Source organism: Phalacrocorax aristotelis, chromosome 4 (genome assembly GCF_949628215.1).
Source record: "Phalacrocorax aristotelis chromosome 4, bGulAri2.1, whole genome shotgun sequence".
NCBI classification, from domain to species: Eukaryota; Metazoa; Chordata; class Aves; order Suliformes; family Phalacrocoracidae; genus Phalacrocorax; species Phalacrocorax aristotelis.
The window spans coordinates 57,094,221-57,109,803 of NC_134279.1; the positions used below are offsets into that span (position 1 = coordinate 57,094,221).

Here is a 15,583-nt window from a genome sequence, read left to right on the forward strand (position 1 = left end):
CCAAGGTGACTTTTTCGCTGTCTGTAGCATCCAGCGGTGTGGCAGCAAAGTGCAGCAGTCTGATTCTGTTCCCATAGGGATACTGGTTTTCGGTTTTGCACTATCAGATTTATAATACATAGACTTATGTATTGGAAAGAGATTTTTTCTTGTCGTGACAAACTAATTTTGTTTACAGGGTTTGCCCCTAACATCTGATATAAAGGACATAGAAAGCTTGATGAGACTTTCAGGCAGAATTGAATGTGAGAGCCCAAACCGACACCTCTATGACTTTGTTGGAAACATCAGACTGGATGGGCATGGGTATGTACATCTGGGGAAGATCATCTCAGTAGATTCAATTTAACAGTCAATAGCTATATGTTGTTAAACTGCTCCAGTTAAAATACAAATAGTAAATTCTTTATTCTGTTAAGACTAGAGAGGTAAAAATCTTTTCTGCTGTAATCTTGATGCTTTAAAAACACTTGAGGGGTTAAACTGTAATTCTAGTGTCTACAACTTGGGGTTTTGTACTAGTTGACCTTCATAAAGCAATAGCTATTAATAATAGAAGGGAGTGCTAATCAAATTCTAATAGTTCTGGAATAGGTACTTAGTAACTAATTTCTTAAGCATCTCATTCCTTTCCTGTAACATTTCTATCATAGAAGCTGAATAGAAGCAGTTTCTTGTCTGTTTTTTATATTGTTCTCTTATATTTGTCTAAGTCTGGAGTGGAACTGAGTCCATTACTATATACCTCAGATTCTTCTAATTTGGTAGCTGAAAGACGTTTAATACCTTAGCTTACAGAAAGTATGTTTCTGTAAAAATAGACAGCCTCAGTGCAATTACAAAATATATGCTTGTAAAACTGCTTGAAAAATTCTTAAAATACTTAAGTGCTTACCAAATATTGCTATTTGGAGTATTCTGTGGGCTTGAACTGAATGTGATGTATTAGGAGTATAAAATTCATTACTAGATCCAGAACTGTTGAGTCCTTCATTCCCAAAGATTTACAGGATTTCTTTTTCATTTGGTAGGCATTTATTTCTCCATATACAATATTATTCATGTTTGTGGTTTTAGACTGATATACATAGTACTAACTAATTATTAAATACTTTTTTTTTATATTCCATTTTTTATTTACTGATTTCTTACAGATGCATTCCGGGAGTTCTCATTCGCAAGAGTGTGGATCTATTATAATTCCACTGTACTTGTCGTTAAGAAGAGAAAAACATTTACCTGTAATTCTTCTCTGAAGGTAATAGTTATAATAGATCCACACATTCATCCTTCCTCCCTGGCTAGAGGGAAAAACATACTTTTCTTTTTAATCTAATTATTTAATATTAAAATTTGATTTTAAAAAGAAACATTAAATGTGCTGATGGCTGTTATGCCTCAAGAATATGTAGGAGCTCGCCATCTGCTGGTCAAGTAATTTGTCATTTGAGAAATTCAGTTCTGGAATATTTTGGATATAGTTCCAGTGCAGTAGGATAGTTCCAAAAGTGTGGCTCTAATATAATATTTACCTTCAGTGAAAAAGAATTGCAGGTAAGTAACTCTCTTTGGATCCTGACCTTATTTCCAACCTGAAAAATGAGGGATGAGTTCTCTTTCTGCCCATAGTAGAGGTAGCACAGATTCATCTAACTGGTATTTATTTATCCAGATCTTTAAGGCCTTCCTACCAGATTACATGGATCCAGCAGTTGTGATTTCCACTGTATCCACTGCCATCTTAACATTTTGGCAAAAGCAGCAGAGGATACTAAAAATCTATCTCCCTCTTCTTTCTTTAGATAACTCATTGGAGTGCCATAAATGTTCTATCTGGTTGACCTTTTCAGTCTTTTCTTTTTCCCTTCATGGGAGAGCAACTCAAAAAACCAAAGGTTCTCTTTTTCCTTTTGAATGCTCAGTATTCAAGGAGGTAGAACTCCACTACAGTTATCTTGCCTCTTGGCTAAATATGTGGAGCAAAAGAGGCCAAAAAAGTTCTTGTGGCATCGTCAGCTTTTGAGTGAGTTAACTCTTACCACTGAAGTGTGTAGCTCTTTGTTATGCTCATGAATACACAGAAGCATATGTCCTTTGGTTTTAGTCAATGAAGACAATTAGCTAGCGAAAGGAGAAAATTTCTTTAGCCTGGATAAATTTGAAATTATGATTAGACAATGGCTCAGGGAAAAGGGGCGAGCAAGTTAAAAACAAGGGCAGATATTGGTTATCCAGACTAAAGTAAATGTTTTACTGAAGACATTCTTAAGAAAATTTTGGAGTTGAGTATGCTTGTTAAGAAACATTTTGGTATGTAAGGTTTCAGATGCATCTTAGAAATTATTAGCTCTTAATATAACCTTGACAGCCCTGGCAGGAAAGTATGCTGAAACAGTATTTCCCCACTGAGAACATCCCTTACTGAATACAACCCAAATATGTTGCTGAGGAGTTGTTAGTAATGTAGCGTGCAAGAAGAATCAGATGAGTTGGAGCAGTCTTGAGAAGGCTAAGGCCAGGAAGTAGAGACTTGAGAGCTCTGTGAGGTCATCACACCATCACCTCATTAGAAGGTGGGTTAAGATCACAGTGTTGAGGATCAGTAGCATGACACCTGGCAGATCTGGGCTTTTATGCCCCTGGCTGTTTTGCTGTCTGTTTTCATGTCCTTGGTCTGTGCACCAGTTCTGCTGGAGACAACTCCCACTGGCTGCAGTCCCAATGCTCATCTGATTATCTTCCTAGTAACAGACCCTTGAGGATAAATTCCTGTCCCAAGTTGGAGAATGGTATCCATTTGAGAGCCAGTGTCCTGATGGAAAAAAGAATCAATGGATTGTGTAATAGAAAGGACTTCACTGTGTATTCTTGACAGTTTTTAAGAGGGGAAAACAAAAAGGAAGGTCAGGAAGTGGCAGGAAGAGTCTTAGAACTCACTTGGCTCTTCAAGGAGTACAAGAATTATGAGCGGAAGGTTTTGACTTATGGCTTCCTAGACTCTCTTGTATTAGTAGAAGGGACAGAAAGTCTTTTGGCATTTCAGAGAAGGTCAATAGTTGAAAAGGTTTCACATTTATCTGTGGGTGACTTGCACATAACCAGAGAAAGTTATTTTTCTTTCATCTTCTGTGACATTCATGTTAACATTATTAGACTAAAAATATCTGATTATACTTGGAATGACATGTAATCCATTCCTTAACTGAAATGTCTACCTATTGTGCTAATGGATGGTCCAAAAGGCTTAGAATGATTCTGATCAAGGAATGCAAATAAATAAATATAAGTAAGAGCAATCTTTGATGGCAACAGGACTCTCTCTTGATGATTCTTCTGTAATTCAAAACCCAGCAGTTCCTTTTGAACTTGAAAGGACGTTTATTCTCTTAATTTTGCCATGTTATGAACACATCTCAAATACAAGAGCAGCACAGTTCAGATTTAGAAAGCAAGTAAATGTCAGTATGTTTTATATTTCGGTTTTCTTTTCTGATTCCTTCTTTTGATGAAGTGCCTGCACCTGAAAATTATTTTCCATTAATATCAGTAAACCTTTCAGCTGCTAAAACTTACTTACTTGGTGGGGGGAATGATTCCCTATACAGTCAGTAGGCTCTGTGCTAGTTTCCTAGACAGTAAGTGGACTAAGTTGTAGTGTGGTGATGTCTGTTAGTTGTTTGATTTTTGTGGAAAAGCACGCAAATATTTTTCTAGATTAAGTTTTTTCTAGTTTCTTCAAGAACTGATTCCAAAAACCTGTTTGAATTTAAGACAGTTAAACGTTTCCAATGTCTTTTGAGGTTTTGTTCCTTATTTACTCCGTGCAGTTCTAAAAGAATAACACAAGTACATTTACCTGGTTTTGTATTTTCAGGAAGGTGCAGGAAATGCTGTTATGAATTTTAAATAGTTAATCACATACATAAAGGATATTTATTTAACTGGAAGAGTGGATTAAGTTGAGAGTTCAGAAAATAATTACATTTGAAAACTGTTTTGGAAAACCAGTTTTGTAAGAATAGTTGACTTTCCGCACATGCTTAAGAAAAAGCTTCATAATCATAAATCACAAGAAAATTAGACTTTGTTAGTTGCAGTATGCTTGCTTAGTAGTACCATATCTTTAGCATCCATAGTCAAAATTAAGTGGTAAGTAATATTTTTGCAAACTTAGATTTTTGGACTTGCTTTTAACTGTCAAGTTTTCTCTCTGTCAACCATCCTGAAAAGTTAACTATGGAAATTAGGTTCCTAGCCTATTTACAATAATCATCTAAATTTTGAGAAATTAGTTTTAACGACTGCTGATTACATTTATTAATGAATAACACATTGATTGTTTTAATGCTAAAATATAAAACTCCTTCCTTCTAGTACTGTTCCATTGGGATCTGATCAGATTCTTCTACGAGGAGCTCAGTTGAGAAATACTCAGTGGGTTCATGGGATAGTGGTCTATACAGGACATGACACAAAACTAATGCAGGTTTGTCACTTTGATTTTCTCTAAATTATCTGCTTTGTTAACTTATTATGCCATTACACAGCACAGAGAATCCTTTCAGAAAACATGGCTAGATTCAGTGTAGAAGTTAAAATGTCAGTAACAGAGCATCATTCTTATGAAGAAAAATCAATAAAAATAAAGCGATTTCTTTTATTATTAGTCACTTAGCCACACAGCAGTTTTTCCACTACTAAGCATATTCATTGATTCTACACTGTAACTTGTGTTTTGAAAACTATTTATTAGGAAGTTGAATCATTATAGCTTGCCTGTTCATCTTTTTTTATTGTTGACTGGCCCTAAAGCTGCCCTCTTGCGGAGCTTTATTTCAAGTACAAAAGTAAGCATTCTTGTCAGAAAACAAAGTGAAACTCTATTTGCAAAATGAGGAGGGAAGAGAACCATTCTCAGACTGAAATTACTTTTCCTGTGCTGTTTGAAATATCAAAATTCAGGTGTGTTTGTTGAGAAGAAAGAATGCTTTCCGGTTGGTCATGTGTGTCTCATTTATTGCTTTTCCAATTTGTAAGACAGTCATTTGAAAAAGTTCGATAGTTTGTATTAGCAGTTCTCTTCCATAGCACTCATAAGGTGTATGCACATTCATTTTTAATAACTACTGCTAGCTGTCGCTGTTATGAGTGTTCTGTGTGATTGTCTAAACTGCTTGTGCAACAAATGTAAAGCTCTAATTCCTGGATTTATAAGCTGCTGGTTTTTTTTTTTCTTTTGAGTGAAACAGTTATGCCATTTATGATGATGAAGTATTTGGGAGAATATTTGGAAAAGGATACAGTAACATGTGAGTTGAAAAATGAGAACTGTGGGTACCTCTTCTAATATTTAATAGCCACTGTTGTTTTTTGTCTTTTGTAGAACTCAACAAGTCCACCCCTTAAAATGTCTAATGTGGAACGAATTACGAATATTCAGATTTTGATTCTGTTCTGCATCCTTATTGCCATGTCTTTGATCTGCTCTATTGGTTCAGCTATATGGAATCGAAGGCATACTGGAAGAGACTGGTATCTTGATCTAAATTGTAAGATGTAAAATAATATATTAATGTTTTAGGGTTCAGTTGTCTTTCATATTTGGAAAGGAGGATGATTACCATCCTTTAGTGTTTTTTATCAGTCTTTCTTTATTGGTTATTGACTAAAGTCATTAGCGTAGGTATATCACACAAGTATAAAATTTACCCTACTGTGCCATCTGAGCTCTTGCTAAATTCAGGAAGGGGAGCTTTGCTGTTTGCCTCTACACCTTTCAACTTCTACACCTTTCAGCCTCTACATCTCTGCAGCTCAACAAGGTCTGTATCAGCATTCCACTGGCATAAATAGTCAGCTTTCTAGACATCAGACTAAAGCCATTTTCAGCTGTTACCAATGGATTACATTCAAAGCTGCAGTGAATTTTTAAACTCCCTCATCCCAGGAAATGATGCTGTGGCTTTATAATTTTTACTATACAGGGATCTGAGTAATTAATTGCCTGCCAACGTTAGATCTTAGCAGACTGCTCCTAAAGAAGATAAAACAGGCACTAAAGATCTCATCTAACATATTATACTGGGCAGCTGTACTCATGGTGGACGCAAGGCAATGTGGGCCTTCACGGCAGCGTGCAACATATTGACATAATTTGACCCTCAGTGAGGGAACTAGGTTTAAAGGAACTTTTGATATATATCCATTGTAGTCAATTATTCGTGTTTTCAGAACTTCTTATAGTGGGCCTAGAGCCTTCTTTACTTAGGTAGTAGAACGAGAACTAGGCTTTCTGCTCCTGAAACAATGGAGTCTTGGATACTAAGCTGCTGAATGTAGTAGTCAGAGTAGGAATTACAGGGTGGTTTGGTCAGTTTTAAAAGAAAAATTTTAGAATACTGATTTGAAGGGACTCTCCTAAAGTTCCTGTTGAACAAAATAGTTGTCTGCATTCATGATGAACTGTTGTTTATTGAGAACCCTGCTTCTCTTCTTTTGGATGCTGAGGAAGAAGCTGCTTTTTTTTGTTGTTTTTCAAAAAATAGAAAAAATTTTTATATTTCCATCATGAGGTAGAAAAAAGTGAAATCGTTAGTAGAATATTGACAATTTCCAGTAACATAAAAGGATAGCATTGGAAATGCTTCCTTATTTGTTATTTTTCACCTGATTCTTCTTTTCAGTGCAATTTTTTTTCTTTTCTGGGAAATTCAAAAGTTTTTAGAATGTGGTTAGTACAGTAGTGAAGCATTTCAGAAGCTTTTGTTTTTATTCCTGAAAAACAGAAACATGAAATAGTGGCCACTGATATTTTGTGTGTTTTTCAAGTGATTACCCTTGATTAGCCTTCAAGTGATCAGTTTGTTTTCTGATATATGCCCCATGATTAAATGAACTTGTGTTGGGTTTTGTAAGGTGTGCCCTTTAAGGCTGCGTTCAGGCTCAAGAAGCAATCTATTCCCCTTTCCGTGTAGTTATTTAATGATTATGTGGTAGTGAAACACATTCCTGGCAGTGCCCCATCTTTCTGAGTGCTATTAGGATTCAGTTAATTAAAAAAAAAAAAAGTCTGGTGCCTGTGGATGATAAAAAGTGGTCATGTTAACAATAAGCATCTGAATATTATTTACAGGTAGCAATAGGTATCAAACTTCATTTATTCTCGGTAGTCATTATTGAGAATATCAATGTCATGGTGAATGTTAGCTCTTTGGTCTTTTAGACTCATATTTCATTTGATGCTGGAATTGGTATTAATGAAAGTATCCAAAACCTGCTGTCTTGGATCTTAGAGTGACAACCAGCTCCACATTTCCTTAGTGTAAACCTGTCTGAGGCTGTTTTTCTTTGAGATATATTTGAACACAGACAGGCAGGCTACATCTTTTACCCTTTAGCTGTACTGGAGAGCAGACTGCTATTTCCCATTCTCACCCTCTCTGAGGTGCTACTACTACAGTTATCTAAAACTTTAAAAGGAAAAAGTAGTGTAAAACTGCTTGTTATATATGTTAATATTCACATTTCCAGTTCTTTTAGAACTTTAATTAAACTCTACTTTCATGTCTTCTTTTCATGTGGTGTGAATTTACCTTTTTTGTAGTATTTTGCTGGATTGGGGTGGGGAATAGGAAGGTGTGAGGGTGGATAGAGAAAAAATTCATTCTACTACACATTTCCCCCTTTAAAAATACAAAACTCTAAAATACAGAGTTTAGAATTTCGTTGCTATATATAGATGTTCCCAGATTATAATCTTAAAATGTAGCAAAAGAGGGAATGGCTGGTAAGTTTGCTTTTCAGAAATTGGAGATGACAGCAAATATCTCTGAATTTGAACTCCACTTTGTAATAGAAATCCTTAACTCTTATGGAGGTCATATTTATAGGCAAGTGATATTATAATTAATGCTCAAGATTCTTCTTAGACACAGAACATTTTGAAAATCAGCAGTTAATGCAATACTCCGAATACACTGTATATACATACTTTTAAGTATGGTCTTAAATGTTTTTATTTGCTTTGGTTTTGGCAGATGGTGGAGCAAGCAACTTTGGCTTGAATTTCTTGACTTTCATCATTCTCTTCAATAATCTTATTCCGATCAGTTTGTTGGTTACGCTTGAAGTTGTTAAATTTATCCAGGCATATTTCATAAATTGGGTAAGTATTTTTACACTATGCATTGACTTCTAAAATCAAATGGTTTACAAGTAGGTGAAAGGATTGATTGCTTGTCTATGTATACATTTTTTCAGACTTTTTCTTAATGTAAATACTTAAGTATGCTGTTTATCTACTGTTACTGGAATCTGAGAAGGTAATAATGAATGGGTTTACGTAGTGCTTTTATACCTGCACTAAACTGCTTTTTGAACATGTTTTTATGTGCTTTGTACTTTCTCATTATTAATATTCAGGTATCAGTTTCATCCAGTCCAGTTCATGCAGTCCAGTGGAGTTTTGTCCATTTTCATTATCCTTTCTAAGCATAGCCCATGTTTTGGTTTTTTTCAGTATTTTGCTGGTTTTCCCACCACCACCATAGTTTAATGTGTTTTGTTTTTTTTTTTTTACAAAGCCAGTGTCTGTTAGTATTATCTCTTACAAGATATATAAAGATCATTTTGGCATCCTTTGATTTTTTTTCCTTAATGAATTAATGAGGAAAAAGAGGAGTTTACTCTGTTTGGTGTAGGGGTGAGGTATTCTTAAAGCCATGTAAGTGCTTTTAGTAGCATGCCTTCAATTTTTCCATTTTTCCCAAATGTAAATTAATCATCCCATTCTCAACTCTTTAATCTGATCAAATGTCAGAAATAGATTTGTGTGTGAAATATGATGTCATGCAGATATAGATAGAAGCATGTGTGGAGTAGCGGGTGAAGTGTATCCTTTATTTTAAAAGTAAAATCTTTTTGTGAGCAGTCAGCTGGTTTTGATTTCTTAATTTCTTTTGTGCTATAGAACAAATTGTTGACACATAAGAGAAAGCAATTTAATTCTTCCTTTATGTTCTGTATTCAAAAATAAGTGTTCAACAAAGGCTCACCCATTTTGAACATGTAGATTAGCAACTCTTTATACAACAAATCTGAAAACTGTTTTAACTTCTGTTCCTCTCTCCCCAGCATTTGAAGTCATGAGGGATTAGTTGTCATTAATTTATCTTAATCTGGGGCTCTGGACGTTTTTTATCTTAAACATTTTTTTGTGTGCATATCGTATTGGTATAGAGGAGTTGGTCATCTGCAGTCTGTTGTGCTACATTGCCATACTTCACAATGTTTTAATCTTTTACTGTATTTAAAAATAAACTGTGATTAATTTTCTTAAGAAGTAAAAAAAAAACAAAAAACCCACCACCACTTACAGTGTACCCTATATTTATTCTTTACTGTTAAATTTATCTTCATGTTTTTATCTCAAAGTAGATTTATCTTGCTATTTAGAAATGACTGGTAGCACATACAATAGAAATGGCTAAGCCTGACTGCTCTCTAAGTGCTACAGTGTAGTATTTCTCCTTGCTGCTATATCTATTATAGATGCATGGGTACAACTGTTTTCCAGTAATAAAGATAACTGGAAATAATCAGAGTAAAATCTCAAAGAATCATATAGATTTTTGGTTTAAAGAGGAAATTAATTTCTTCTGGGGACTCTTGGAAGTGATCTGATTGTGTCTGTGGCTTCCCATGTTGAAATAATCATAAGTAGATAACTTGTATTCATGTTCAGTCTGCTCTACTACACCTACTTTTTGTATTTATGTACTCGATTTTTTATAATAAGTTACAGAAGTCTAATCTTTAAATATATGCACTGGGGTTTTTTATCTGTAGGACATAGACATGCACTATGAACCTACGGACACTGCTGCAATGGCTCGTACTTCCAATCTCAATGAAGAACTTGGACAGGTAGAAAAAAATAACTGGTTCTAACTCTGTGTGTGAAATTATTCATGGGGTTTTAAAATTTAAATTATTAAAATAATGCGACGATTTATTTCAAAAAATTTATATTCTTGCCTTAGTCTTTTTTTGCTTTTTTCTATTTTCTTCATTTTATCAGATGTTTTTAAAAACACTTTGCAATACGTGGGAGTTAAATTTTTGAAACCAGTATTAAATGAACAAGCACTGCTTTGTGTATCAATGTGTATGTGGTAATCACAGAAGGTTGAAGTGTATCATTAAAGTTACAAAATCAGGAGTTCTGTCCATGGCACAAAAGTTTAGTCTCTGTGAATACACTATGATAGTGTGTATCTTTAGTATGTCATTTTTTTCACACACTCTGCCTTGCTCAGAAGAGGCAGTGGGTATGCTCTAGGACTGAATCACAGTTGTATCCATTCCCTCTTCTTTTGCCACTGAAGATTGAAAGTGGTGAATGGAGTGGCGGCTCACGGGTGAATTAAGCCTTGGAAATTCGGACTTAATTCTACATTTCGCTTTAGAATTCTCTTCTAATACTATAAAATCAGTTAGGCTTTTCACAAGAGATCACTCATTGTATGTCCTTCATTTTATGGAAGTGTGATTTTGTAGGAAGTGTGTTGGAACACAGGGCATGCTTCCAGAAGCACTACACATTGTATTTGCTGTTGCAGCCAATTGTATTTGCAGTCTTGCTTTAAAAACATGCTAAACATTATGCTTTCTGTTACACTGACTGGTGATGGTAAACTGATTCTGTGGAAAAAGTATTGCTCATTTAACTGAACTGTATTATATGCACAAGTATACATATTCCTGCATTTCCTAACCTAAAAGTTCTCATAACTAATTCTTTAGTTTATTGCATGGGAATGTAAAAGTTGTTTTTAGCTTTCCAAGAACAATAAATAATAATGTCATTTTAGCCTTGTAGTAAAGAAGTCTTAGGGGCTAATACTTAAAAGATATGCCTTTTAGGAAAATAGTTGTTGCAGGTTAACATGTTCTAACATTGGTCTACATAGAGGACAGGGCCTTTGCCTTCTGGGTGGAAGAATGCAGACAGCAGAAAATTTGATTCTCTTCCTGGCCTTAAAGGGGAGTACAAGCTCCTCTAGTGGGGAACAGACTCAGTTGAATCTTAGCTTTACTTCTGCCTCCTTTTACACAATCTCTCTGTTTTTTTCCCTCTCTGCAGTTAGCTTGCTATTCACATTCCCAGACACATTGCCTCTTTTTGATTTTGACAGTTCTTGTATTATTTTCTTATGTTTCTCAGCAAAGTCTCCTCCACCACCAAGATCTAGCCAGAGGTCTTGAGATCTCAATTTTTTTGACAGATTCTTAATTTGAGCAGATTTTTGTAGGGAGACCAAAGGAGTCTTTGCTAACAAAAGGGCACGTGTCTTCTCTGAAGTACAAGGGCTGCATATAATGAAAAGAAGGTTTTCCTCAGGAGTCTTCAGGTTTTAAGAAAGGCAAAACTTTGGTGTTGGAGAAAAACATTAAGTTTTCTTAGCTGCAATTCCTGCTTTCCCATTCTGCCCACACACACAAAAAAAAAAGAATTACAGTTTGAGGCATAAATCTGGCATGGAAAATTTCTTTTAACTGCTGATTTGGCTAAGTCATAATCCCTCAGAAACAGAATCTTTAAACAGGAGATGCCAAGTAAATTTTACTAATATGTAGCCTTATTACCTCCATCTGTAATGCAGTTAATTCCTAATTAAGAATACTGTGATTTTTTTTTTAATGAGAAATAAATTTTAATGAATTAAAATTGAAGTTTACCTTTGACTGATAGAGCCTTTATTTCATCTCTTCATTTCATTTCTTCATATATTAACTTTTTTCTTAAGATTTGGTTTGAACTAAATATATCACAGATACATGTATTTCAGCTTCAATTTTTAAAATACTTTAACTAGTAGTTTCTGGAGAGGAAGGGTTCATGGTATTATGGAAATAAGAGAGCTAGAGTAGGTAGAAGGAACATATTTCTTCTATTTCTGCAACTTGGCATTTCTGAACTGTTGTCTTTTTACTAATGTCTTGGCTTTAAGAAGATATTTCTGTGTCAGAAAGAGGGGTTTAGAAATGCATAAAGATAATTTTCTTTTACCGTGTTGCTTTCTGTGAGAAATTGAATGTTTTACTAGCAGAGCCATTGGTCTTCACTGAGTTCTCGCATTTCAATGATATGTAGAGGGAGGAATAGTTAAGTATACCACCATGCACTGAAGCAAACTTAAGCTTCCCGATATCTCGGTTGATTACTGTGTTTGGAAATGGGCATCAAGACTGTGCCTATGCCATGTTTATTTAATGGTTTTGGTTTTTTTCCTGTAAAGATTGCAGAACTGGTAAAAATATTTAGTGTGTTGATAGTCATGAAATGTACTAGATATGTAAATAACTGCTGAATGTTAATGTATAATTAATTTTATCATTCATTTAGGTCAAATACATATTTTCTGACAAAACGGGTACCCTGACATGCAATGTCATGCAATTTAAGAAGTGTACTGTAGCAGGAGTTGCTTATGGGTAGGCATTTTTATATCCTTTCTTTCTCTGTGTGCCTTTCTTTTCCTGTGCCTGTGCAGATGTATCTGTGCATTAATACTACAGTTAAAATAAACTTATGCCTGGAAATATATACAACTAGGAGTGAGTTTGTTTGTGACTGTGAAATGTTACTTATAAGAGGTATCATCACTTCAGTCATGGCACTTTTTTGCAAAAAGGAACAAAAATAAAGTTTAGATATCAAAGGCTTACTGCTGTGACACAGCTTCTGTATGCATGTTTTTTCTATTGCTCGGTCTGTTTAATGTAGTTACTAAAAAATGTCTTCCATCATACTTGCAGCAATTTGTATCGTTGTCCATGCTTCATCTTATATGTAGGCACATGCTCTTGCACTAAATAATATGCAGAATGAACAAGAATGTGAATTACAGTACTGTAGCCTGAACTACAGTACTATAGCCACCATCCAAGTGGCTTTTATGAATGCTGGTATAGCGGCATAACTCCAAATATCAATGTTGCTATTAAGAAATCGCTCCAAATACATGCAAAAAAAAGCATTTTACTGTTTGTTTGCCAGCAGGGGCAGCCAGCTCCTTCAACAGAGTTTGTAAAAGCCTCAAACTTCTAACACTGTTTACTTGAAAAAAAATCATTAAAGCAATAAAATAGAGCAGAAGCACCTACACTGTAAATGCCAGTGTGGCTTACCAGCATGTGAGATGCTGGGCCTGGGCCAATCTCAGAGCACTCAGTAGCAGATAATTACACACCTCTAGAATTGGGCAGAGACCAGGCAGAGGCTACGAAAAAGTGTTGGGCTTGTGCTAAAGGTGGTGATTTGTCTTTTGTGGTTTTATCGTGTGGATGCCTTTGAATATCCTAATTTTCAGGAGTCTAATCTCAGCTTTCTGTTTTGAAAAAACTTTGATCCTTAATGCATTAACCATACTGATGATTTTTTCAATTAACAGTTGTAATAATATACAGTTCTAACCCTGATATTTCAAATACGTATATAAATGTGTGTGTAGATATATATATTGGTCTCAATTTCAACCACATGAGCTAATTTTATTACTTCAGAGGAACTGCTCTGAGCTAACTATTTTCAAATTCTTTGTATAGCAGTTTTTAAAGATAAAAAAATACGTTAATGGTAATGACACTTAAAACCAGTATTTGATATTCAGTTCATTATATATCTTCATCTGAAGTTGGTCTAGCACAAATTTTAAAATTCCTCCTTTATGAAGCCTAGGTGTGAATGTATTTTATAGAAAAAAATTATGATTTTTCTTGCTATACTTTCCAGCTCCCATCCACCCCATTTTGAAAAGACATAGACCAATTTTATGATTAGCATCACTGTTTAGAAGAAGGAGTTTCTCTTTACAGTGAATAGCCTTTACAGCATCTCTCATAGCTACTCAGAGAAGAGAGTCACTCTAACTTTCTGTATTGGTGCAAATAAGGAGTTGGGAACACAGAAAAGGGTAAAAGTGACTGTTCTGTCTCCCATGCCTCTTCTTTCTAAGTGTGTTTTAAATTGTGAAGGGCTGGGTTCTTTGTGTGCTATGGCTAGCTTTGTTCATCAGCATTTTGTGAACTCAGCCAGACAAGCTGCATTAGCATGGCTTCAGATATTTGAAAAACTGCCTTTTGTTTAATGAGAAACTGTAACAAAGTATAGATACGGAAGTATGAAGCAAGATTTGTGAAGAGGGCAAATGACTTTATATCTGTTGGTATAAGTTAGTAAGTAGACAAACTTTTAGTTGAAATAAATGATCGTTTATATTTTATGAAGCGTCAAGAGAAACATATTTTTGCAGTATTTTCTTGTTAGCTAGACACTAGCAAAATACTCAGCTGAAATACCCTTAAAACTTCTTTTTAGCAGTTTAACTTCATTAACTACTTCTTTTTTTATACATGATCAATTTTTTTTAGCCTGTATGATTCTTTTCCTCTCCCTCTTTCTGTTCTTCCCTTACTTCTTGTGCAGCCATTGCCCTGAGCCTGAGGATTATAGTGTTCCTTCAGATGATTGGTAAGCTTTAAAAATCGTTCAGCATGTGGTGTTTGTTGAAGATTCAAGCTTAAAACCAGTGAGTGAGATTATTAGGAACAGAGCTAGATGTGAGGTATTTCACTCAGAAGTTATTTTAACTTCAAATTGATGCGGACCAAGTCTTATACAAATTTATGCCGTCAGAATTCTACGGCATTAGGTTGTGTACTCTGGAACAGAATTGCTAGTAGGGTCACTGAGGTATAGTACAGTTATTCTACTGACAATCCTGTACAATTCAGAACTGCTTATTGGAGGGAAAGTTTCGTGAATTCATAGAATCATAGAATTATTAAAGTTGGAAAAGACCTCTAGGATCATAAGTCCAATAATCAGCCCAACACTACCATGTCTCCTAAACCATGCCCTGAAGTGTCACATCTACACATTTTTTTAACACCTCCAGGGATGGTGACTCCACCACCTCCCTGGGCAGCCTGTTCCAATGCCTGACCACTCTTTCGGTAAAGAAATTTTTCCTAAGTAAAGAAATTTTTCTTACCTATTAAGGTAGTTGGTATTATGGTAACTTTGCACTTTTCTAGTGTACTTAGTAATAGGTTAGTAATAATCTCTAATACGTTTGTTTAAAAAGTCCATATTTGAGAGTGAAAAATATGTAATACATTGTTACATTTTACTTCCTACAGATAGTTTTAGGATATTAGTACTACCTAATTCTTAACTGAAACTGAGATTAAAGCACCCAAATAAACTTGGGGCCAACATTAATCTCTTAACAGGGACCTCAGGAAGGATTAAGTCCTGGCTTCCTTTCTGCTGCCATCTGCATGATCTTCTTTCTTATTCTTTCTTAAACTAAATATTTGCAATAGCATTCAAAATAAGCTCAGATAGATTGGAGCAAATGTCATTTATAGTCTAAGTTATCACTATTGTACTTGTCAAAAGTCACAGAAAGATATGTCACACAAAACTGTAGTATGTTCTCACCTTATGTTTAAAATATTTGAAGGAAAAACTTGCTTTGCTAGATTAGAATTAATAATTCTTTCTTTAGATTAAAAA

At 34.8% G+C, this 15,583-nt stretch overlaps 1 protein-coding gene across 8 annotated transcripts in view; it reads left to right on the plus strand.

Moving 5' to 3' along the window:
* ATP8A1 (ATPase phospholipid transporting 8A1) overlaps positions 1-15,583 on the plus strand; it is a 125,568-nt gene that overhangs the window by 31,919 nt on the left and 78,066 nt on the right. For 5 of the 8 annotated variants that reach the window (XM_075091581.1, XM_075091579.1, XM_075091580.1 and 2 more), the window contains 7 exons: positions 179-306; positions 4,375-4,486; positions 5,384-5,549; positions 8,037-8,164; positions 9,847-9,924; positions 12,407-12,495; positions 14,489-14,533. In XM_075091581.1, coding sequence (XP_074947682.1) covers positions 179-306; positions 4,375-4,486; positions 5,384-5,549; positions 8,037-8,164; positions 9,847-9,924; positions 12,407-12,495; positions 14,489-14,533 — 746 coding nt within the window. The remainder of the gene's footprint in view (positions 1-178; positions 307-4,374; positions 4,487-5,383; positions 5,550-8,036; positions 8,165-9,846; positions 9,925-12,406; positions 12,496-14,488; positions 14,534-15,583) is intronic. The other 3 variants (XM_075091583.1, XM_075091582.1, XM_075091586.1) reach the window with 1 other exon arrangement.